At 46.3% G+C, this 24,909-nt stretch overlaps 1 protein-coding gene across 1 annotated transcript; it reads right to left on the bottom strand.

The window, feature by feature from the left end:
* Window positions 1-7,142: 7,142 nt before the first annotated feature.
* On the bottom strand, window positions 7,143-9,287 carry SPDYC (speedy/RINGO cell cycle regulator family member C). Its single transcript, XM_021685259.1, is given in 7 exon segments — window positions 7,143-7,186; window positions 7,767-7,812; window positions 7,814-8,107; window positions 8,191-8,362; window positions 8,466-8,551; window positions 8,816-8,874; window positions 9,146-9,287. Coding segments are annotated over 7 exon segments (843 nt in total).
* Window positions 9,288-24,909: the final 15,622 nt, after the last annotated feature.

Genomic DNA, 24,909 nt, shown 5'->3' on the forward strand with positions numbered 1-24,909 from the left:
CGGAACCTGCGAGAGGTGGGCCTCCCTGCCCGCGCCCCCAAACCCTGGGCCCACCCACCTGGGAGCGCCCTTGTGCCGCCTGACCCAGGAGGGGGCGGCAGAGGCTGCAGGACCGACGGATCCTGCCTCCAGCCTCCCGAGCTGCGCTGGGAGAAGTCGGAGCGCCCAGAAGCCCAAGGGTGGAGGACTGCGGCGTTCCCCCAGCTCGGGGCTTTTCACTGACCCCGGGGGCCCGGGCCCAGCAGCTGCTGCAGGTCGCCTAGGATGTACACACGAGCATTTTGTTGGGGAAACAGTGCATAGCTTTCCTAGGATTTTAGGACCCACTACCCCAAGAAGGGTGGGAGCCCCTGATTTAACCTGACCTCATTCACAGTCTCACTTTACAGATGAGGAAAACTGAGGCTGAAGGATGTGACTTGCCGAGCCCCCTCACCAGGGGCTGGAACCGAAGCCTGAACTCTTTGCTCTTCACCATTCAGCATTTATGTGTCGAATCTTGACTAAACCCTTCTGCCAAAGCCTCTGCACAGCAGAGACCCATGACTAAGACACAGCAGCCCCTGCTGGGGAAGCAGGCTCTCCTGGTCCCTTGGTTTTGGTGATTAGGAAGTTGAGTCCTGATGGACAAGTAGAAGTTAACTAGGCAATGAATCGCTGGAGAGGGTGTCCCGGCAGAAAACAACCAGCTTGTGCAAAGGTCCAGAGGCTGGGAGAACATGTTCCGTGTACCTAGATCACCAGGAATAAGGGCCTGGAAGAAGAAAGAGGCTCCGGAAAGGTATGTGGCTCAACCTACGTGTCCCACGGTTCCCAGAATCACCTTCACAAACCTATCACTCCTACCCAGTGCTTTTGATTGTTCACCAAATGTGCACTGACCACCTGTATGTGCAGAGCACTGTGCTCGCCTGAGCATAAGATGGTGAAGACCCATGGCCTCACCCCCTCTGAAGGAGGTGTGCATCGCTTTAATTATGACACCCATAATTAATTGGGAAGAATTGGTGCTAAGCCCTATCTAGTCCAGGGGTTAGAACAGGCATAAATCAGACACAGGGTTGTATGAGGGGGTAGGGGAGATGCCAGGTGGGGGAACTGTGTTGGCACAGTGGAGGAACTGAAATATGCATAGTGTTACTTGAGCAGAGAGAGAGAGTTATGGCAGGACTAGGTGACCCATGGGAGTTTCCATTTTATTCTACTTGGGGTACAAGGCTGCTCAGATTTGTACAAATGAAGGAGGCTGCAAGGGAGTGGGTTGGAGGGGCAAGAGAGAAAGCAGGGGATGCAGATAAAAGACCAGGGAGAGTGGTGGCTCAAACAAGGGAAGTGGTAGGTGGGAGAGAGAAGTAGATTGATCTGATAACTATCTAGGATACATCATATCAACATCTGAGACTGGGTTAGACACCTAAATATAAACCTTAAAACTACAAAACTTGCAGAAGAAAGCACAGGACAGATCTTAATGATCTTGGGTTTGGCAAAGACTTCTTAAACATGACACACACACAAAAACACAAGCAATAAAAGAAAAAATTAAATTGAACTTCATCAAAATAAAACACTTTTGTTCTTTGAAAGGCAAGGAAATGAAAAGACAAGCCACAGACTAGGAGGAAATTAGCAAAAATTATATCTGACGAGGGATGTGTATTTAGAATATATGAAGAATTTTAACAACTTAAATAATCCAGTAAAAATGGATGAAAGATTTGAATGGACACCTCACCCAAGAAGATATATAAATGGCAAATAAGACATGAAAAAATGCTCAACACATTCATCATCCACTGGGAAAACACAAATTAAAACAACCTAAAGGACCATCACTACACATTTACTAAAATAGCTGAAATGAAAAAGACTGTCCCTGTTGGCAAGGATGCGGAGGGCTGAAACTCTCAAATGCTGCTGGTGGGAATTCAGAATGCCATCACTACTTTGGAAAACAGTTTGACAGTTTTTTAAAAATATGTTTTTTAAACTTATATTTAGCAATAAATAAAAGTGACCTATCAAGCTACAGAAAGGTGGTGGAATCCCAAATACCTCTTGCTCAGTAGAATATGCCAGAAAAAAAGCTATATAGTTATGATTCCAACTATATAACATTCTGTAAGAGGCAAAACTAGAGATAGTAAAAAAAAGATCAGTGGTTGCCAGGGGTTTGCGGGAGGAGGGGAGGGATGAATAGATGTAACACAAGGACATTTCTAGGGCAGTGAAATTTGTGTATGATATTATAATGGTAGATACATGACATTATACATTTGTCAAACCCATAGAATATACAACATTAAGAATAAATCCTAATGTAAACTATGGGCTCAGTTAATAATACTAATGTATCCATATTGGCTCATAAAACTGCAACAAATATACCACACTCTTGCAAGATACTAATACTAGGAGAAACAATGTGACAAAGAGGGGGTATATGCGAATTTTCTGTATTTTCTCAGTCATTTTTCTGTAAACCTAAAGCTGCTCTAAAAAAAATAGTCTATCTTGGGGTGCCTGGGTGGCTCAGTCGGTTAAGTGACTACCTCTGGCTTGGTCCATGATCCCAGGGACCTGGGATCGAGCCCCATGTAGGACTCCCTGCTCAGTGGGGAAGTCTGCTTCTCCCCCTGCTCATGCTCTCTCTCTTGCTCACTGTCTCTGTTTCAAATGAATAAATAAAATCTTAAAAAAATAGTCTATCTTAGGGGCGCCTGGGTGGCTCAGATGGTTGGGCGTCTGCCTTCGGCTCAGGTCATGATCCTGGAGTCCCGGGATCGAGTCCCACATCGGGCTCCCTGCTCAGCGGGGAGTCTGCTTCTCCCTCTGACCCTCCTCCCTCTCATGCTCTCTGTCTCTCATTCTCTCTCTCTCAAATAAATAAATAAAATCTTTAAAAAAAAAAAAAAATAGTCTATCTTAAAAAAAGAAAAAAACACATACCTACCATATTAAACATAAACCTATCATATAGGACCCATTATTCCACTCCTAAGCATTTACCCAAGAGAAATAAAAGTATATATCCACACAAAGACTTGTGTTCATAGCTTTTTTTTTTTTTTTTTTGGTCGTCAAATGATCCTTTCTTGAAATCTCCTTTGTAGCTGGGCATTCCACTGCACCACTGCTGATGTCTTTTATGGTGCCATGAGGAAGGCGGCCGTCAACCCCGCAGCCCACAGACTGGCAATCCCCATGATCTCTTTAATGGTTCCCGAGCACTCTAGTTAAAGATCGGTGGGGTATCTGTCTGGCAGTGTTGACGATCTTACCAAAAGTGACGTTTCCACTATGCTTAATGTTTTTCTGCTGTCTCTTAGTGGTTCCTTGAGGGTTTTGATGATCAGGGCAGTGGCAGAAGGTACCACCCCAACCAATGAACAAAGGAATATCATAGCCTGATGAGTTATATGTATCTCCCTAAACTAAATAAAATTTTATGCCCCCCAAAAAAGAAGGTACCACCCCGATCTGGTTCTGTCTGTTCACTGTCATCCTCAGTCCCTTGTAATCACCAGTTGCTTTTGGCAATGTCATCTCCAATCTTCTGGGGAGACAGACCCCAGGGGCCAATCGTGGGGGCCAGGGCCGATGTGGCACTGACCTCCCTGCCCCTGCATCTCAGGTATATGATTTTGATATCCTTGGGGTCAAACTCAGGCAGCAGGGTGGAGATGGCTAGTGCCGGGTGAAGCCAGATTCGGGACTAGCAAAGAAGTTGCACCAGGGCCTCCTCAGAGCAGAGAGCTGAAAGCTATTCATAGCAATTTTAGTCATAGCAGCCCAAACTAGAACCAATCAAATCTTCATCCGTGCATTGTGGATGGATAAACAAACAGTGGTATACATATACAATAGAATCCTACCCAGCAATAAAAAGGAACAATAGATGAATCTCAGAATTATAACAAATGTAAGAAGCCAGACAAGAATACATATTATATAATTCCACTTATATGAAAAGTCTAGAAAAAGGATGCCAATTTAGTGATAGAAAGCAGATCAGTGGTTACCTAGGGGTGAGGGTGGGGGGCTGGCAGGTGGGAAATGGTGGGAGGGAAGGATTACCAAGGGGCTTGAAGAAACTTTTGGGGGATGGACATGTTCATTCTCTTGATTATGGTAATGGTTTCATGGGTGTATACATGTCAAAACAAAATGTATATTTTAAATGTGTGTGGTTTATTGTATGTCAACTAGACCTCAATAAACCTGTTAAAAACACTAATAGGATTTGGAGTGCCTGGCTGGCTCAGTCAGTAGAGCATGTGACTCTTGATCTTGGGGTTGTAAGTTCAAGCCCTGTGTGGGGTATAGAGATTATTTAAAAAATCAGTCTTTAAAAAAGCCCAACAACACGAACAGGCTTAATTAGAGTTAGAGATGGCTCTTGGAACACAGTAGGGGATCAAAGGCAACTCTAAACCCTTGATCTGGCTTGACCACCTGAGTGGATTAAGGAGGCAGAGGGGACTCACCAAGCCAGGGGGACAGTGCAAGACCTTTGGGAACACTTCCTCCAAGCAGAGGGGCCCAAGGAGGGAACATAGAGGTACAAATTTGGGAGTCACTGGCCATTGGTGCCACGTGAAAGATGCAGAGATCAGGGGACAGGCACTTTACTCTGGATACAAAGATACTTTATAAAGATGTCAGTTCAACTTAAAGCAATCTCTAGATGTATCGCAGTTAATATTCTAACTGATCAGGGGAGGCTAGAAAAGCTGATTTAAGGTCCATATGGAAAGTTAAACAAGCAAGAGTAGCCAGGAAACTTCTGAAAACAAAGGGAAATCAGTGGAGACTAACTCTACCAGATATTAAAACATAATAAATCCATAATTAGATGTAATAATTAAAGAGGGGTACTGACATATAGATCATTGGAAGTTAGAAAAATCTAGAAGTGGGGGCACCTAGGTGGCTCAGTCAGTTAAGCGTCCATCTCTTGATCTCAACTCAGGTCTTGATCTTAGAGTCGTGAGTTCAAGCCCCACATTGGGCCTCATGCTGGGAGTGGAGCCTACGTAAAAAAAAAAAAAAAAAAAAAGGAAAAAGAAAAATCTAGAAGTAGATCCAAATGCACATAGGAATTTAGTATTTAATATAGCATTTCAAATCTGTTGAGAAAAGATGAGTTTTTAAATAAAAGGCATTAGGAAAATAGGAAGGAATTTTGCATATGATAAATTCCAGATGAACTCAAGATTTGAGTGTAAAAAAATGAAAATAAGAATGTAGCCAAGAGCTAAGGGAGAAGATTCTTTAGTCATCTCAGTGTGGAAAAGGTCTTTTTAACTATGACACAAAACCCAGAAGCCACCAAAAAAAGCTTATTTTCCTACATTAAAAAACCTGCCCAGCAAAGTCTGCAAGAAACTGAAGAAAATACAATCAACATCTTGAAGGGCTATTTTTCTCGCAAACCCTTATATGTCAATCAGAAATCAAAAATGGGAGAAACGGGCAAATAGGGTTGTTCACAGAAAAGAAGACAAACGACTCTTAATTGTATGAACTTGAACTCACTCAAAAGAAGAAAACATGCAAATTAGAACTTCACCAAGGGACCATTTTCCACTTAGCAGTTTGGCAAAGATAAAAAATCTGGTATGTCATTGATAGATGATTGTTCTGGAAAACAGCCTTCATACATACTGCTGGAGGTGGGGCTCAGTATGGGCATGGCCTCTAGAGAGGGACATTTGGCAAAAATTGTAAAAATGACTATTCGGACGTGGCCCTGGGGCAATTCTTCTAGGAATTCCTACTACAGATATCTTTTCACATTTGAATAATGATGTCCTTACAAAGTCTTGGTGACTCTCTGTAGGACTGTTTGGAATAGAAGAACTCTGGAAGCAACTTAGATGTCAATGGATGAGGAACAAGCTACATTTTGGTACATCCGTGAAGAGAAATACTATACAGCTGTCAAAACGAATGTATGGATAAGGAACCATCTTCAAACCTGGGGTGCCCACAACCCCTTCCTCAGGTTTGATCATTTAGTAGAAGACACAGAACTTGGGGAAGTGCTTTACTTATGAGTTTTATTTTAAAAGATACAACACTGAAGCAGCCAAATAAAAGCTGTGCCTAGGGCAAGGGAGGGCGGGGAGGGATGCAGAGCTTCTGTGCCTTCTCTAGGCAGCCCACCCTCCCAGCACCTGTGTCCCCCAATCCAGAACTGCTCCAATTTCCAGACCCGCTCTCCTCCTTGGAGGAAGTGGGGAAGCTGAAAGTTCCCACTCTTGATTGGTCTTTCTGGGGTAAGTAGGGGCTCCACCCTGAGTCACTTCATTAGCATGGTGTGGCTCAAAGGGGCTCATTGCGAATAACAAAATTCACTCTTGTGACTCAGAACATTGTAAGGGTTTTAGTAACTCTGTGCAGGGAACGGGGACAAAGACCAAATCCATACTTTTTTTTTTTTTTTAATCACACCACATTTGGCTGTGTATGCTTATATTCTTTCTCTGGAAGGACATAAGCTATTAGTTTTATTGCTTCCAGGGAAGGGAACTGGGGGTAGGAGGTGACCCTTGGTTCAAAATTTAAAACATACATGTGAATATAGTATCTCTTTGAAAAACAAATGAAAAGTACTTTGTAGCCCGTCTTCGCTTCTAATGCCCGCAATCTCCCGGCTTTCTCACTTCCATGCTTCCTGGGAGCCACTCAGAGAGTATGCAGGGGAATGGTGTGCAGATCCGCTTGTCGGACACCCCGCCCCCCACCGTGGACTTCACCAGCTTCAGTTCCAGCCACTTCCCAAACACACCCTCCCCTCCAGACTTTCCCCAGCCAGCCATTCCCTCTACTGGTAACACCCAGGGCTCGCATCTGAGCTCCGTTCTTGAGAAAGTTCTAAACACATCTAGGATTAATGCACTCAAACCTCACAACAGGGGCGCCTGAGTGGCTCAGTTGGTTAAGCATCTGCCTTCAGCTGAGGTCATGATCCCAGGGTCCTGGGATTGAGTTCCACTTCGGGCTCCTTGCTCTACGGGGAATCTGGTTCTCCCTCTCCCTCTGCTGCTCCCCCTGCTCGTGCTCTCTTTGAATAAAATCTTAAAAAAAAAAAAAAATACCTCTTCTCATTCAACCTCATCGACACTGTGTAGATTTCGTCATTCATAGGTGAAGTCGTAGAGGGGAAACTGAGTCGGGATGACTGGTCATCATTGGAAAGGGGAATTGTTATTACAGAGCCTGTGCTCATGAGTCTCCATCACTGGTACCTAACTTGGCAGACCCCCTCTCCTGGCATTCCCTCCCTAACCCTACCCTGGGTCAAGGAGCCAGGCCAGGGCCTAAGCACAGTCGGGAGTCCTATAGACCCGAGTTTATTAGAGGGGCCAGGGTCAGAGTGGGTACATTTGGGAGGAGGTGACAGGGGGCCTGGGCAGCTCTGCCAGCCTGATGGCAATAAGACAGAAGGCCGGGGGGGGGAGAGGGGGGGCGGCGCGCAGCCAGTGGGGCTCGGGTCAGCAGGCGAGCAGGTGGGCTACTCTTCACCCTGCAAATGTCAGTGCCCAGGGCATGGTGGAGGCTTCGGGAGGACTGGGGAGAAAGGACAAAGAGAGGCTCAGAGAGGAAACTTACCAAGTGCACACAGCTAGGAGGTGGCAGAGCTGGGACAGGTGCCCAGGCCTGCTGGACCCAGGTCCTGTGCCCCTCCTTCTCATTCTGTCAGGCCCCACACCTGCCTCCTAGCCTCCCAAGCCCAGCCCCAGCTGCTGCCTTCAACTCACTGTGGAGACTGTAGGTGCCTGGCTCCAGTTGCAGTTGGGGGGGGCGGAATGATAAGGAAGCCCCCCACCAAGGGGTCTTCAGCCACTGAGAGACAAGCTTGGAGGGGAGGGCAATGCCACTCAGGGGTTGGGGAAGGGCACTTGGTTAAGACAGGCAAGGGGCGGGGCTGGTGGAGGCAGTGGCTGTGGGAAGGGGGCCAGCCACAGAGGGAACAGTGAGGTGGCGAGAGGCTGGGGGGCCCGGGGAGGGGGACCTGGGCCTTTGGACCCCTCTGAGCCCCACCATGCTGGGGGCGCCGCTCTCGAGTCCAGGCCCAGTGAGACCGCTCCTTGGCCATGACCTGACGTGAGTAGAGTGCATAGTAAATGGGGGCGGGAGGTCCAGCCTTGTGCCCCCCACCCCAGGATGATGGTGGGGCCTCACCTCCTCACAGCACTCACGGCTCACCATGGCCCGGAAGCCCATCCGGGCCCACAGATTATCCCTTTGATGCAGGAAGTCTGACACCCGGAGATGCCAATCTTTTCCCAGAGCCCACAGAAAAATCACACATTTGGGGTCCTCTACATCCTCCTCCATGTCATTGGCGAGAAACCTGGCCATGGAGGGGGGGGCAGAGAGCAGAGGCCATAAGCATCTGGCCTGCCCCATTCCACAACTCCCAGCTAGCGTCTCTACCACCTGCCCTGGCCACTCACAGAGCCAGAAACAAGTTGCTGTGGGTGTACTCGCTGAGCTTCAGGTTGGCACGCCGGAAGTAGACCAGCACCATGGCCAGAAGATACTGCAGACACAGAAAAGGGGAGAGTTACAGGGAGGCACGGGGGAGAGGCGATTGCACCAGGCCCACTCGCTCCCAAGGAAGCAGGGGTGTGAGTCAGAAAACCCAGAGGAATTGGCTGGGGTGGGGCGGGGGGTGGGGGTGCAAAGATTTAAAAGGGAGGTGCTCCCTCCACCAGACCGGGAGGCCCAGTGAAATAGCCTTCAAGCCCCGCGAATTCAAACTGCCCCAAGTGACCCCCAGCCTCTACTCCCCGTGTCACCTCACCTTATCCGAAATCTGGAAACAGGGATCTTTGGAAAGGAATTCCTGGAGGAAACTGTGCTCTGCGGTATAGAGAAGAGAGATGGTGGACTAGGGTTACCACCAGCCCCCACAAGACAAGAGTGGCATCAGAGTTCCAAAGCCCAAGCCTCCGCTGATCCCACATTCTGCCAAGACCCCTCCCTTCCTTTTGCCAAACTGGGGTCACCTGAGAAGGGAAAGGACAGAGATTTCAGAGGCGTGCATGGATGGGCAGGTGAGATCCCACCTCTCCCGTCGATTTCACGCAGGGGCCCCACACCCGCTTCCATGCCAGCCCCCAAGTGAACTCACCCAGCAGATTGAGAAAGGCCTGGAGCTCCTGGTGCCGGCGCTGATGGACAGACCCACTCCCCCCACCTTGACGGCTCCAGCCCCCCAGCTTCACCTGGGTGGCAACCACGGGGACAGTGGCCAAGTCTTGAGTGTCACTCATCTCACAGGGGGTGGGGGCAGGACAGCCTGTAGAGAAAGCAGCCTCAGGATTTAGCACCTACCCCCTTGCCCCCCACCCCCCAAATCGAGAGGGTTGATGAAGCTGGCCTGACAGAGGACCTCCAGAAGGTAGAGACTTGGGGTGGGGGGCAGGGCGGTGCTGGGAGCAGACAGAAACTGGCATATGTGTGGGGTGAGGAGGCCAGAAAAGCAGCAGAGTTCCTGAAGGGTGCAGCCCCCCCCCCACCCCCACCGCATCCTGGCACCCCAGGCCAGGCCAGGGAGGAAGCAGAGCATCAACAGGCCCACTGAGGGCCTCCTAAGTGCCTGGGGCTGTGCTAAATTCTTTAAGGGCATTATTTCACTTCATCCCGGAGCGGGTCTAGGCCAATACCCATTTTGCAAACACGGAAGCTGAAGCGTGGAAGTCTCGTCACAGCTACTTAAAAGGTGGGGACGGCCTGACCCCCAAAGCCAAAGAGTTTAATTGCTCCTCTGCCCCCCCCCCCCAACTCCCAAATACCCCCTCACTCCACACCAACGTGGCATATTTGGAAGGACCACCAACCCCTTTCTTCACGGAGAGGAAACTGAGGCCCAGAGGGGGGATGTTACTAGACAAGTACCTGAGGTGGGGCGACCTCAAAATTTTCAAGCTACGGGGAGAGACGCCACCTACGGGGCTCAGAAATTGCAGCCCACCACCCTATAGTCAACCTGAGGTCCTCCACCTAGGCTCCCACAAGCAGCCCACCCTCCTCCTCCTCCAAAAAGCCTTACCTGAGCTAGGGAATTACCTACAGCATGACTCCTTGCGCTCCAGGACTGTATTTATATAGCCCTAGCGCTGCTCCGCCCCCGCAGCCCTCCACCAATCAGGCCCCTTCCTGGGGAGGGGGTGGGGCTTTCGGCCATCACCACCCACCTCTACCTGGAGTGAACTTGGTCTCCACATTCGCCTCCCAGCTGCGGCCCCCCCAAGGTAAGAGCTTCTCCAACGCTCCGTCACCTTCAAGAGGGGTAAAGGCAGGCCGGCGGGACCCCAGGGCCGGAATGGCAACACGGTCCTCTCCCCACCTGTTTCTTAAAGGTGAAGCCAAGGTGCAGGCCGGAAACGAGGCCTGGGCACGATTCACTGATTGTGTCTTGGTGGGACAGAATTGCTGGTTGGGTCTCTGTTTGTTTCAGATCCAGGAACCTCAAAACTTGAGAGCCAAGAGAGGAGAGTGTCTTGGCATGAGAGTTCCCAGAGTCCACATCCCCCTCCCAAGATCCTTTAGTGGCAGGGGGAGCTTAGCCAGTGGCTCCAAGGTGGGAGAGGAGGCCTTTGCCAAAGACCAGCAAGCCCCTCCCACCCCCCACCCCACCCCCACCCCCAGCCTGGTGCAGACCTTAAGCCTTGCCGTGCTCACTGGTTCATTTACTCTCTCTATAATCCTATGGGACAGTCACCATCTGCATTACCTTCTACTTTTAACAGGTGACACTTGGGTTTCCCCCCATTTTTTTTTTTTATCGTGGTAAAATACACATACCGAACAATTTACTACCTTAGCCATTTTTACGTTGAGTAGATTTAAGTACGTTCATATTGTTGTGCAGCCACCACCACCAGCCATCTCCGAAACTCTTCATCTTGCAAAACTGGGTGTCTATACCTATGAAATAATCACCCCGCATTTCCCCTCCCCCAGTCCAGGGCAACCACCATGCTGCTTTCTGTGTCTGTGAATTCACCTCCTACAAGTGGAATCACACAGGAGTTGTCTTTTTGTGACGGGCTTATTTCGCTTAGCATGTCCTCAGGGTTCATCCATGCCCTGGCATATGTCAGGATTCCCTTCCTTTTTAAGGCTGAATAATATTCCATTCCACGTATAGACCACAGTTTGCTTATCCATTCATCCATCCTTGGACACTTAGGCTATTTCCCTATCCTGGCTATGGTGAATACGTCAGCCATGAGCATAGAGTCCCTCCGTCTCTGTTGGTTTCTGAGTCCCTTAATCTCTTGATCTCTCTGTGTCTCTCAGTCTCTCTGCATTTCTGGGTATCTGGGTGTTTTGGGGTCTCGGTGTCTCCGTGTCTCAGAGTTTTTTGGTGTCTCTGGATCTCTCCAGGTCTCTCTGGATCTCTCTGGGTCTCTGATATCTCTGAGTCTTTTGGCCTCTCTGGGTCTGTGGGTCTCTTGGGTGTTCTAGGTCTTTTTGTCTCTCTCTGTCTGTCTTTGTCTCTCTGGATCTCTGGATCTCTCAGTCTCTGGGTCTCTATGCATCTCTGGATCTCTTGGTCACTCTGGGTCTCTGGACATCTCTCGGTCTCTGGGTGCCTTAAAATCTCTGGGTCTCTGAGTCTCTATGAGTGTCTCTGAATCTCTTAGTTTCTTAGTCTCTCTGGTCTGAGTCCTCTCCTTGGGGCCACCTCCCATGCTCCCTGAGGCTGCTGAGCCTCTCCCTGACTACCCGGTCTCATCAGGCCACCCTCCTTGTGTGTGTGTGTGTGTGTGGAGGTGGGGGAGATCTGTGTTTCCCCTTGTGTATTTGTTGTCGGCCTCCCCCAGAAAGGAAGCTGTGACCCCCACGGTTTCCATAGCAAGCCCCCCAAACATGTCACTAAAGAGCCTGTAATTGAATCAGCTCACATGTTCCTCACGACCACCCCATGAAGTGGATATTGTTAGTAGCCTCGTTTTACAAATGAGAACTACAACAACTAAACCACAGAGTTTGGATGATCTCTGGGAGGTTAAGTAACTCACTGCCAGCCACGAAGCTAGTGAGTGGAGCTTGTGAGTGGAGGGCCACATTTCAACCTGGCTGTCTGGCCCAGGCCCCATGTTGAAGCCTAAGCCAGGGAGCCTGGCTGTCTGGGTCTAGCGCTCTTTCCCGACAGAGCCTGACATAGAGAAGGTGTTCAGAAAAAACGAATGAATGAATGAATGAATGAATCCCCCAGACCAACTGAGTTTTCAGCCTCTCCCCCTCAGTAAGTGGGTACAAAAAAGCCTGTGGGTGGGCTTCAGGCCCATTCCCTTCAGTGCCAGCCTTGGGCTTCCACACTCCACATTGGAGAGAATATTTTCATTTTTTATTTTGAAAGAATTTAGACTCACACAGATGTTGCTTAAAAAGTATGGAGGGGCACCTGGGCGGCTCAGTCGGTTAAGCGTCCAACTCTTGATTTTGGCTCTGGTCATGATCTCAGGGTCATGAGATCAAGCCCTGCATCGGGCTCTGCGCTGAGCATGGAGCCTGCTTAGGAATCTCTCTCCCTCTTCCTCTGCCCCCCCCCCCCCCCCCCCCCCATGCCTCTCTGAAAAAAAAAAAAAAGGAAAAGTATGGAAAGTTTTTCTGTCCCCTTCACCCAACTTCCCCCAGTGGTAACATCTTACATAACCAGAGAACAGTGAGAACCAGGAAATTGACATTGGTACAACAAAACTATGGACCTCATTCAGACTTCATCAGGTTTCATAAGCACTCACTCTTTGATTTTTTTTTTTTTTTTTTGGTGTCTGGTTCTATAAATGTTATTACACGCACGGATTGGTGTATCTACCACCCCAAGCAGGATACACAATAATTCCATCACCCAAAGGAACTCCCTCAAGACTCCTTCAGAGTCACACCCTCTGTCCCACCCCCAGCCTCCAGCAACCATTCATCTGTTATCACATTAAGATCATTACATAATTAGAATCATACTGTATGTGACATTGGAGGCTGGTTTTTCATTCAACATAATGCCTTCAGACCCACCCAAGTTGCTGCATATATCAAAGGTTCATTCCTTTTTATTATCGTGGATTTTTATTACCAAGTAGTATTCCACAGTTTGGAATGGGTTGACTCCAGTGCGGGCTATTACAAATAAAGCTGCTGTGAACATTTGTGTACAGGTTTTTTTGTTGTTTTTTTTTTTTAAGATTTTATTTATTTATTTGACAGAGAGAGACACAGCGAGAGAGGGAACACAAGCAGGGCGAGTGGGAGAGGGAGAAGCAGGTTTCCCACGGAGCAGGAAGCCCGATGCGCGGCTCGATCCCAGGACCCTGGGTCATGACCTGAGCCGAAGGCAGACGCTTAACGACTGAGCCACCCAGGCGCCCCTGTGTACAGGTTTTTACATGGACATACATTTTTATTTCTCTAGGATAAACACCTAGGAAGAGTCATATGGTAAATGTATGTTTAACTTTATAAGAGACTGTGAAACTTTTTCAGAGACAATTTTGGTATTGTCAGTATTCTTTATTTTAGTCCTATGGGTTTTTTTTCCTTTCTTTTCACGCCTTCCTAGTTATTTCTACCTATAAATGAGTATGTACCTTCTCCACCTTTTTTTTATTATTCTGACACCCTCTACATATAAACTTTTGATAACTGGATTTCTAAGCAACAAATTTTAATTAAACAATGTGTTGTATACTTCTGTGTCTCACTACACTTACGTATTTGGTTTCCTTAGTCGTGTGGTTTTTAATTTGCATTTCCCTAATGGCTGATGATATTGAACATCTTTTCACGTGCTTATTTTCAGTTGTGAAGTATATTGTTGCCCCCACCAACCACCAAAAGATATATTGGTCACCCCTACCTCCTGCATTTCCTGTGAATGTGATGTTATTTGGAAACAGGGTCTCTGCAGATGTAATCAGGTACAGATGAGGTCATACTTGATTAGGATAAGCTCTAGTCCAATATGACTGGTGTCCTTAAAAGGGAAGAGACACAGAGATAGGTGAAGACAGACACAAGGGGCCCCTGGGTGGCTCAGCTGGTCAAACATCTGACTTTTGGTTTTGGCTCAGGTCGTGATCTCATCAGGGTCATGAGATTGAGCCCCGGGTCTGGCTGCACGCTCAGTGGGGAGTCTGCTGGAGATTCTCTCTCTCCCTCTCCCTCTGCCCCTCCCCCCATGCTCACGCTCACCCTCTCTTTCTCTCTCTGTCTCAAATAAGTAAATAAATAAATAAAATCTTAAAAAAAAAAAAAAAAGAGACAGACACCCAGAGGGAAGACAGTCATGTAACAACAGAGGCAGAGATTGGAGTGTCGTAGCTACCAGCCAGGGAACACCAAGGCTCTCCTGCCCCCTGCCAGAGAGACAGCATGGCCCCGCTAACACCTTGATTTTGGACTTCCAGCCTCCAGCACTGAGATAGTAGCTTTCTCTTTGAAGCCCTCCAGTTCGTGGTACTTTGTTACTGGCAGCCCTAGGACATGCATACATTTTGCATCCATTTATCTTCTCTGGTGAAGCTTCCGTTGGAGTCTGTTGCTTGTTTGTTAATTGGATTGTTTGTTTTCTTACTGTCGAGTTTAGAGAGTTCTTTACATATTCTAGGTACAAGCTTTTGTCAGATAAATGATTTGTCAATATTTTCTCCCGAACTATAGCTCCTCTTTTCACTCTCTTAACATCGTCTTTCCCAGAGCAAGGCTTTCATTTTGATGATGTTCAATGATTGATTTTTGTTAATAGACTGTAGGATATCAAAGATAGGGATTATCTCATTCTAGGGCCTCAAGAAGCCCCAGAGAGAGACAAAAACCAGACAGGAGAGACGCAACCAAGAGTAGACCACTCTAAAAGAAAAAGCCAGAGGCTCGGGGCTGACGCTGCCCCGGCTGAGTGTGTAGGAGGCATGGGGGGGGCAGGGGGGGGGGGGGGGCGGGGGGCAGGCGGGGACGGAGGCTGGAAGAGCTGGAGATGAGCCCTGAGTGGGCGTGATCAGAGGGTCACCATGGAACACGGATCCAGGAGGCAGAGGGCAGCCAAACTTCCAGGCCTGGTTCTGGGCCCCCTTCTTCTGCCCATGCCCCCCAATTTGCTCCCTGAATTGCCTTGTCGAGTCCACCGACTTTAAATCCTTCCAGAGGCTCCAAAGGCTCTTCCCAGCCCTGACACTCCCCCATGTCCACACTTGTACCTCCTGCTGCCTCTCGGCCCTCTCTGCTTGTTTTCTCCAGGCACTTTGTTATCTGCCCCCAGGAACCTGTTCCTTCTTCCGTTTCCCCATCTACTTACCAGCAGTTGTTCAAAAGTAACATAGCAACAACAAAATTAGGGGTCGTTGTTTTCCAGTACACTTTTTATTGCAGCCACATAGAAAAGTACACAGAACAGAAATGAGTCACGTGATGAGTTTTCAGAGCTGTGTAGCCAGGGGCTCCACGTGCCCTGCCCAGTCTCTAGTCCCTCCGCCCCCCCCACCTCCACTTCCCCCCAAAGGCTAATCACTATTCTGGACTCTATCCTCATTGGTTATTTTTGCCTGTTTTTAACTTTATGTAAATAGAAGCACACAGTAGGTTTGCTTTGGGGCAAGACTCCATCACACTGCTGCTTCATTCCCCTTGCTAGGCGGTGTCCTCTTGGCTGAGAATTTGCAAGTATTTTTACTTTCTTTCTCACCCCCGACATCCAGTTCATCACTAAATCTTGTGGATTCTAGCTCAGAAATCTCTCCCTAATTCAGGCCCACCTCCTCTCCCCTCTGCCTCCCTGGCCATCACCTCCTGCCTGACTCCCCGAGTGATCTGCTGAACAGTCTCTGACTTCTTGTGCTCTTGGCCCTCCCTAGAGCTGCAGTGATCTTTGAAAAATAGTCCTTTTAGGGGCACCTGGGTGGCTCAGTCGGTTAAGCGCCTGCCTTCAGCTCAGGTCATGATCTCAGGGTCCTGGGATCGAGCCCCACAGCAGGCTCTTTGTTCAGCGGGGAGTCTGCTTCTCCCTCTGCCCCTCACACTGCTCATGCTCTCTCTCTCAAATAAATAAAATCTTTAAAAAAATTAAAATAAAATAAAAATAGTCCTTTTAATAAAATACAAACTCCTTAACTGTGGTACTTATATGATCACTGTCTGCAATCATCTCACTTCCTTGTTACTTCCCACTAGGTAAATGCTTTCAGAACAGGGACCTCATCAGCCTTGTCTGTCCCCAAGCTTCCAGCCCTGACTCAGCCTACTGTGTAAGCACTCTGCTCACATTCACTGGATGAATAGATGGCTTACCAGGCCCTGCACCATCTGGTCTTGCTCCTCTCTCCAACCACGTCCCTGGCCCTGCCTCTCTGCTGCCCTCCAGCCAGACCAGCTTCTTTCAGTTCTTCTCTGAACTCTGTCCGCCACTCCTTGCCCCAGGGCCTTTATACATGCTAGTCCCTCCAAATAAGACAGGTGTCCTTCCTCTAGGACAATTCTGCTCGCTACCCCGTTTTATACTTACTGGGACGGCTTTCTTCAATTACTGGAATTTGAGCAGAAATGGTTTATGCCACACCTGAGCAGAAGCTATAGGAGCCCCGAGGTGTTTCTACCCTTGCTCTTTTCCACCTGTGCTGGGCGGCCTCTCTAGCCTGGAGCCTGGAATAAAGAAGACATGAAACGGATCCAAAGCCAACCTGTAAAGGGCATGGAATGTGAGCAAGAGATAAACTTTTGTTTTTGAAAGCCACCGAGGTTTGGAAGTTGCTTATTATCATATTGGATCTCTCTCTGCTCCTGGAGCCAGTAATGGAGTGGCTTCAAACGATACAAATCTATTATCTTACAACCATGAATCCAAAAACAAGAGGTCACATTCCGTGTGGATGTGGCCTGCATTCCTTGATTCATGGCCTTGCCCTTCATCTTCACAGCGAGCAGCACCTCATCTTCAAATCTCGAACTCTGACCCCACTTCCACTTTTAAGGACCCTTATGATGACATTTGGCTCACCTGGATAATCCAGGATAATCTCTCCATCTCAAGATCCTAGACTTAATCACATCTGCAAAGTACCTTTTGCCACGTGAGGTAAGGTTCACAGTTTCCAGGAATTGGGATGTGGACATCTTTGAGAGGCCACTATTCTGCCCATCACATTTATCACAGCATGATTTATGCTCTGCTACCGAATCTACTATTTATAACATCGTATATTAGCACTGCGTGCTATTTATAAAAGATACACACGAAACACAAGGATATGGGGGCACCTGGGTGGCTCAGTCGGTTGGATGGCCGACTCTTGATTTCAGCTCAGGTCGTGACCTCAGGGTCATGAGATCAAGCCCCGTGTCAGGCTCCTTGCTGGGCGTGGAGCCTGCTTGGGATTCTCTCTCTCCCTCTGCTCTCCCCCCACTGCTCATGCTCTCTCTCTCTCAAAAAAAAAAAGGATATAAAGAATTTGGAAGTACAAGTTTAGAGAAAAAGATAAGGCAAATATTAAAGCTGAAAAAGCTATATTAGTATGAGAAAAAAATAAATTCCAGGTTAAAAGCATTACTAGACAGAAAGAGGGTGCTTACATAATGATTTCTAAAATATATAGCAATTTAAAATTTATTTACTTTTTTTTTTTTTAGATTTTATTTATTTATTTGACAGAGAGAGACACAGCGAGAGAGAGAACACAAGCAGGGGGAGTGGGAGAGGGAGAAGCAGGCTTCCCGCGGAGCAGGGAGCCCGATGCGGGGCTCGATCCCAGGACCCCGGGATCATGAGCTGAGCCGAAGGCAGACGCTTAGCAACTGAGCCACCCAGGCACCCTAAAATTTATTTACTCTTAAAAATAAAGTCCGTGGGGCACCTGGGTGACTCAGTCAGTTAAGTGTCTACCTTTGGCTCAGGTCATGATCCTGGAGTGCTGGGATTAAGTCCTGCATCTGGCTCCCAGATCAGCAGGGAGTCTGCTTCTCCCTCTGCCCCTCCCACCACTCGTGTTCGCACTCTCTCTCTCTCAAATAAATAAATAAAATCTTTAAAAAAAATAAAGTCCAGGGGCGCCTGGGTGGCACAGTCATTAAGCGTGTTAACAGATCTGTATGGAGCTATTATTAAAAATATTAATAGATCTGTATGGAGCTATTATTAAAAACCAAAAAAAAAAAAGTGGGGGCGCCTGTCTCAGTTGGTAGAGCATGCAGCTCTTGATCTCAGGGTCATGAGTTCAAGCCCCACGCTGTGCATGGAACCTACTAAATACATACATACATACATGCCAAAAAAAAAATCGGAAAATAAAATGCACATCAACTGAGGAGATCTCCCCCCACCGGAAAAACAACCATGAATCCAAAGAAAAGTATCCCCCCCCCCAAAAAAAAAAAAAAAAAAGAACGAGTCACACATCAGGTCACAAAGGAATCATCAGTAAGCTTAATACCAAAAAAAGTATTGTAAAAGCATTACTAGACAGAAAGAGGGTGCTTACATACCAAAAAAAAACTACATACCAAAAAAAAAAAATCGGAAAATAAAATGCACATCAACTGAGATCTCCCCCCACCGAAAAAACAACCATGAATCCAAAGAAAAGTATCCCCCCAACCAAAAAAAAAAAAAAAAAAAGGAGTCACATATCAGGTCACAAAGAAATCATCAGTAAGCTCAATAAAGTAGAAACATTATAAACAATATTGTCTGAGCACAACATAATAAAATATGAAATTATTAATAAAGACAAAACCAAGAGGATTTTGGTGAAAACAAACTGGAATACCAATTTTTAAAAAATAATGAGAATGAGAATCCTCCTTACTGGATTCTGTGAAATCTGTTGAAAACAACAACCAAAGGGAAATTCGCCGCACTAAACACTTTCATCATTAAAATGAAAGAATGAAAAGAAATGAATGGGGGGCGTCTGGGTGGCTCAGATGGTTAAGCGTCTGCCTTCGGCTCAGGTCATGATCTCAGGGTCCTGGGATCAAGTCCCGCATCGGGTTCCCTGCTCAGTGCAGAGCCTGCTTCTCCCTCTCCCTCTGCCACTCCCTCTGCTTGTGCTCTTCTATCTATCTCTCTGTCAAATAAATAAATTAAAAAATCTTTAAAAAAAAAAAAAGAAAAGAAATGAATGGTAATTCCCAGCTCAAAACTAGAGAAAGAGCCACAAAGTAAACCAAAAGAAAGCACAAATGGGGAAACAATTTAAAAAAACAAAAAACAAAACAAAAAAACAAAGATGAATGGACTGGAGAATAAAAATTGGACTTGGATTTTTGGAAAGACTAACAAATAGAAAAAAATACCAGCTCACTTGTTTAAGAAGAGGGGGGAGAGCACACATATAACAAATAAGAAATGACAAAAGGAAACCCATGGACCAAGAAATATTTTTAAATCTTGAGGTTGATTTCCAAAATGTCAGAGTGAGGAGCTTGGTAGACTCTCTCCCCAGTGAAACAACCATTTAACTGGGAAAAAATGTTTTTGAAAACCCAACTATTTAATGTCTGGAAATTATCCTACAGGCATATCCAGCAAATGTAGAAGAATTCCTTCAAGGACATTAAGAACAGAACAGTGAGAGCTTATGGCATCTGAGCCACAACCCACTCCTTTCTCTTCCCATCCCCTCCTCATTCTGTCTTCTGGAAGCTTCTACTCTGGGGCTGTGCAGCCGAGAAAACGGGGCTCCCTCTCCCACTCCAATCCCCACTTCCCAGTATAGAGCGAATACTTCACTCCAGGAGGGGCAAACGATCAATGTGTGTCACCCCCTTGTCATGGAAGCTCTCTCTAGTCCAGGAGGGTGCAGCAAAAAAGAACCAGGCGTCTTTTCCCCACACACAACCCACACTTGTAGGGAAGACGCTCTACTACAGGCATGACAGCCCTAAAATACTGGATCCCCATGACTCACACCCCAGCTCTCGCCTAGGACACGTATTCCATGCCAAGAGGGCAAGTCAAGAAGACCTCAGGATACTATCCCCCTCCCCCACCAGCTATAGAGCAGAGGCCTCACTCATGATAAGGGGCTGCTCTCCCCAGCCCTAGATCCCATAGGGTGAGGCAGAGGTTCTGCCCAGGTGGAAAGGCAGGCTATGAGGATGAAAAGCTCCATAATTCTGCTGGAAGGAACTGATTTTATTTGGCACAATGCCGGTCTGTGGCTTGTCTTCTCATTCCCAGTTTCTAGGTTATAAAAACTGAGGTTTCCATCTTGGGCCTTTCTCACTTTCTCTCTCTTGGATCAGTTATTCTGAGGGAAACCGTGTTGTAAGCAGTCCCATGGAGAGGCCCACACGGCAAGAAACTGAGGTCTCCATCTGGGGAGGAGCTGAGACCTGCCCACAGCCACTTGAGGGAGTTTAGAAGGTGACTCTCCAAGCCTCGGCCTCCGAGGAGCCTTGAGTTGACTGCAGCCTTGCTTAACTCATTAAGTTAACTCATTAAGATTAGCTCATGAGAGACTGCGAGCCAGAGTCCTCAACAAGGCTGTTCCCAGATTCCAGGCTCCCACAGAAGCTGCTAGAACACAGGAGATAGATAACTATCACAACAATAGATCGCTAGAAGGAGGACCAGTCCTAGCAGACGTTAAAACAAGTATAAAGCCGGGCGCCTGGGTGGCTCAGTTGGTTAAGCGACTGCCTTCGGCTCAGGTCATGATCCTGGAGTCCCGGGATCGAGTCCCACATCGGGCTCCCTGCTCAGCGGGGAGTCTGCTTCTCCCTCTGACCCTATCCCCTCTCATGCTGTTTCTCTCTCTCTCTCTCTCAAATAAATAAATAAATAAATAAAACAAACAAACAAACAACAAGTATAAAGCCTCTGCAATTAACACAGCGTGGTAGTGGTCCAGGAATAGGCAAACCAGTGGAATAGAAGAGAAAACCTAACCCAAGTACAGTGGAAATTTGGTATAGGGCAGGAGGCACGGGAGGGATCTCAAATCCACTGGAGAAAAGGTGACCTTTATAATAAATGGTGTGGGACCACCCACTAACCATTTGGAAAAAGAAAAAAAATAGACCCATTCCTTACACTCTACCTGAGAATACACTTCAAGTGCGTCAGGAATCTAAATGTCAATTATAAAACCACAGAAGCACTGGAAGAAAATATGAGTGAATTCCTCATTCACCTCTGAGTAGAAACGGCCTTTCTAACTCTGATTCAAAATCCAGAGATGGTAAAAGACAAGATTAATAAATTTGACCACCTCACATGAAGAAAAGATTTTTGCAAGGCAAAAACACCATGAACAAGCTGTGACAGCCATCTTAGGACCCTGAGAGGACAGGTCAGGAGACAAAAATCAACATGCTGAGAATGTCAGAGGAGAAAGATAAGAAAATCCTGGATCTCTGATGCCATCATTGAACCACTTAATTACAAGAGGAGTTCACCACCTACTCGAACTTCTTGTTGTATGAAATAATAAATGTCTTTATTTTAAAGCCTTCAGAATAGGAGCGTTTTGCTTGCTGTTGAAATTATCTCATGTTAATACTTGATCCCCATAAAACATACCAACAATAGAAACATGTACACAAAATAGAAAACAAAAGCTCCTGGGACGCCTGGGTGGCTCAGTTGGTTAAGCGGCTGCCTTTGGCTCGGGTCATGATCCCAGGGTCCTGGGATCGAGTCCCACATCGGGCTCCTTGCTCGGCAGGGAGCCTGCTTCTCCCTCTGCCTGCCTCTCCCCCTGCTTGTGTTCTGTCTCTCTCTCTGACAAATAAATAAATAAAATCTTAAAAATTTAGAAAAAAACAAAACAAAACAAAAGCTCCTAAACAGCTTCTAAACAAACAAAGACACCTGACAAATTAAGAGAAAAATTTTCAACCTATGTCCTTAATATACAAAGAACTGTTACAAATTGTGGGACCAAAGACTAAAACCTAGATTTAAAAAAAAAATGGGCAGGGCACCTGGGTGGCTCAGTTGTGAAGTGTCTGCCTTCAGCTCAGGTCATGATCCCAGGGTCCTGGGATCGAGCCCCACATCGGGCTCCCTGCTCAGTGGGAGGCCTGCTTCTCCCTCTCCCACTCCCTCTGCTTGTGTCCCCTCTCTCACTGTGTCTCTCTCTGTCAAATAAACAAATAAAATCTTTTTTAAAAAATAAAAATAAAAATAAAAAATGAGAAAAAGATCTGAACAGAAAATTCACCCAATAAAAGACATGAAAATCTTTTCCAAACATGTGAAAAAATGTTCAAACTCACTTAAATAAATCAACACTGAAACACGTATCAGATTGGTAAAAAGTAAACAATACAACAACATATTTTGTTGGCGAGGCTGTGGTGAAACAGACCTTCTCATGTTGCAAATGGAAACGGGAACTGGTATAACCCTTCTGTAGGGAAATTTGGCAACCTGTAACAAAGCTACGTATGGACTTACTTTGTGGCCCAGCAATGCCACATCTAGGAATTTCCCAATGATACACCTCCAACAATATGAAAATATATACGCACAATATTATTTATTGAAGCATTGTTTGTCATTGCAAATAACTGAAACAAGCTTTACATACTATATCGTATATGGAAGATGGGTGAGGGGATTTGGTACATCCAGACAATAGAGTACTATGCAGCTGTAAAAGGGAAAAAAGGTGGGCACCTGGGTGGCTCAGTTGGTTGAGCAACCAACTCTTGATTTTCGGCTCAGATTGATCTCAGGCTCATGAGATCGAGCCCCATGTCGGGCTCTGTGATCAGCATGGAGTCTGTTTGAGACTGTCTCTCCCTCTCCCCTCCCCGCCCCTCCCCACTCTCTCCCTTAAATAAAGAAATAAATAAAATCTTTTTTAAAAAAAAAGAGTGAGGAAAATCTCTAAGAACCACAAGGGAGTAATTTCCAGCAGCATATAGGATGTTATCCTTTATGTAAGGAGGGGTTATAAGAAAATATACCTATATCTATTAATTTGTGCAAAAAGAAATACAAGAAAGATAAACCAGAATTAATGACATTTATTACCTTTATGGAGTAGGTGGGAACGGGTTAGAAAGAAGCCAGGAATGGAACTGGCATAGAAGCTTTGGATTAGGGAAGAGTTACCCTTTTCTGAGTATGTTTTTTGTGTAGTGCTGACTCTTAGGCCCATGTTAATGTTTTCCCTACCCCCCCCCAAACAATAAATAAATAAAGTCAACTGGAATATGGGGGGGTACCCAAAAAGGAAAATAAAAAATAAAACATGAACTTCACTGCATTAAAAGTAAGTAACATAGCCACACTGAAGGGGGTGGGGAGACAAAAACTCACCTAAATCACTTTGGATACCAGTATTTTGACTACGTACTGTAAGGCAAAGGACAGAGGTACTGAACAACACAGGTATTGCACTTGAATTACAATATTTGGTTTTCAGACTGGTACGGGTTAGAAATGCTGAAAACTATCTAATGTATAGACTTGTATTAAGCATGTAAGTAATAAACTGTGGATTATGAGAACCAGATTTCTCACTGTTGAAACAAGGAGTTACAAATAAGGAAAAGGGTAGTGTTGGATTGGAATCAAAGGCATTAGTATAAACTTGTGATCTGCATATATGTTAAACACATATATAACATGACACATGTAACACATGCATGCATACACACACACACACACACAGAGGGATAGATCTAGAAATAAAGAGATGTATGCAGACATACATATATTCCCTACTTTATGCACTGAGAAGGCCTAGAAACAATGACACCCCAGCAGCAGTGAGCACAGACAGTACCCTGATCTTGGTTCTTAAATTCCATTCTCCAATAAAAGTATTCAGGGTTCTTTGGAGAAATGGTTCATTTCCAGGCTAGGACAGAGATAAAACAAGATGAGTCTGGAATATCATGCAGTGACAGAAAGTAAGGGAGTGCTCAAAAAATGATGGGGGACATTTCAGAAGGACAAGAATCAACCTGAAGGAGCTTCCAAGGGCCAAACCTGGGACAATGTGAGCAATTAAATGAGTAATGATAGTGTATAGTCAGAGTTCTCCAAAGAAACAGAACCAGTAGGATATATGTGAAGCGATTTATTAACTAGAATTGGCTCATGCAATTATGGAGACTGAAAAGTCCCACTATCTGCCATGTGCAAGCTGGAGACCCAGGTGAGCCATGGGATAATTCCATCAGACTCTGAAAACCTGAGAACCAGAAGCACCAAGAGCAGAAGATTGATGTCCACCCCAAGCAATCAGGCAGGAAGGGGCGAATTCTTCCTCTCCCCACCTTTTTGTTCTCTTCAAGCCCTCAGTGAATTAGATGATGCCTCTCACATTTGAGAGGGCTTCACAAGTCCACTGATTCAAATGTTCATTTCATCCAGGAACACCCCCACAGATACACTCAAAAATAATATTTAGCCAAATATCTGGGCACTCCTTGATCCAGTCAAGGTGACACACAAAAATTACCATCACAGATACTAATAGATTATTACCTATAAATGAAATAAATATTCATGTGTCTATACTGGTATAAATAAGTAAATGGGGGAGAAGAGACAGCTCTTCCTTACTGTAGGTTTCTAATAAATGTAGAAGGAATGATAGAAATAGAAACTCAGGGGCACCTGGGTGGCTCAGTCGGTTAAGCGTCTGCCTTTGGCTCAGGTCGTGATCCCAGGGTCCCCACCAGCATCCAGCTCCCTGCTCAGCGGGGAACCTGTTTCTTCTCCCTCTCCCCCTGCTCTTGCTCTCTCTTGTAGTCTCTGTTGCTCTCTCTGTCTCTCTCTCAAATGAATGGATAAAGTCTTAAAAAAAATAGAAAATCATCATTAGGCAAACCATACAGTAATAATTGTTGCAGGCATGATTCATTGATGGATGTTAAAATTAATAAGTAAGGGGTGCCTGACTGGCTCAGTCAGTAGAGCATGTGACTTTTGAT

Source organism: Neomonachus schauinslandi, chromosome 11 (genome assembly GCF_002201575.2).
Source record: "Neomonachus schauinslandi chromosome 11, ASM220157v2, whole genome shotgun sequence".
Lineage (NCBI taxonomy): Eukaryota > Metazoa > Chordata > Mammalia > Carnivora > Phocidae > Neomonachus > Neomonachus schauinslandi.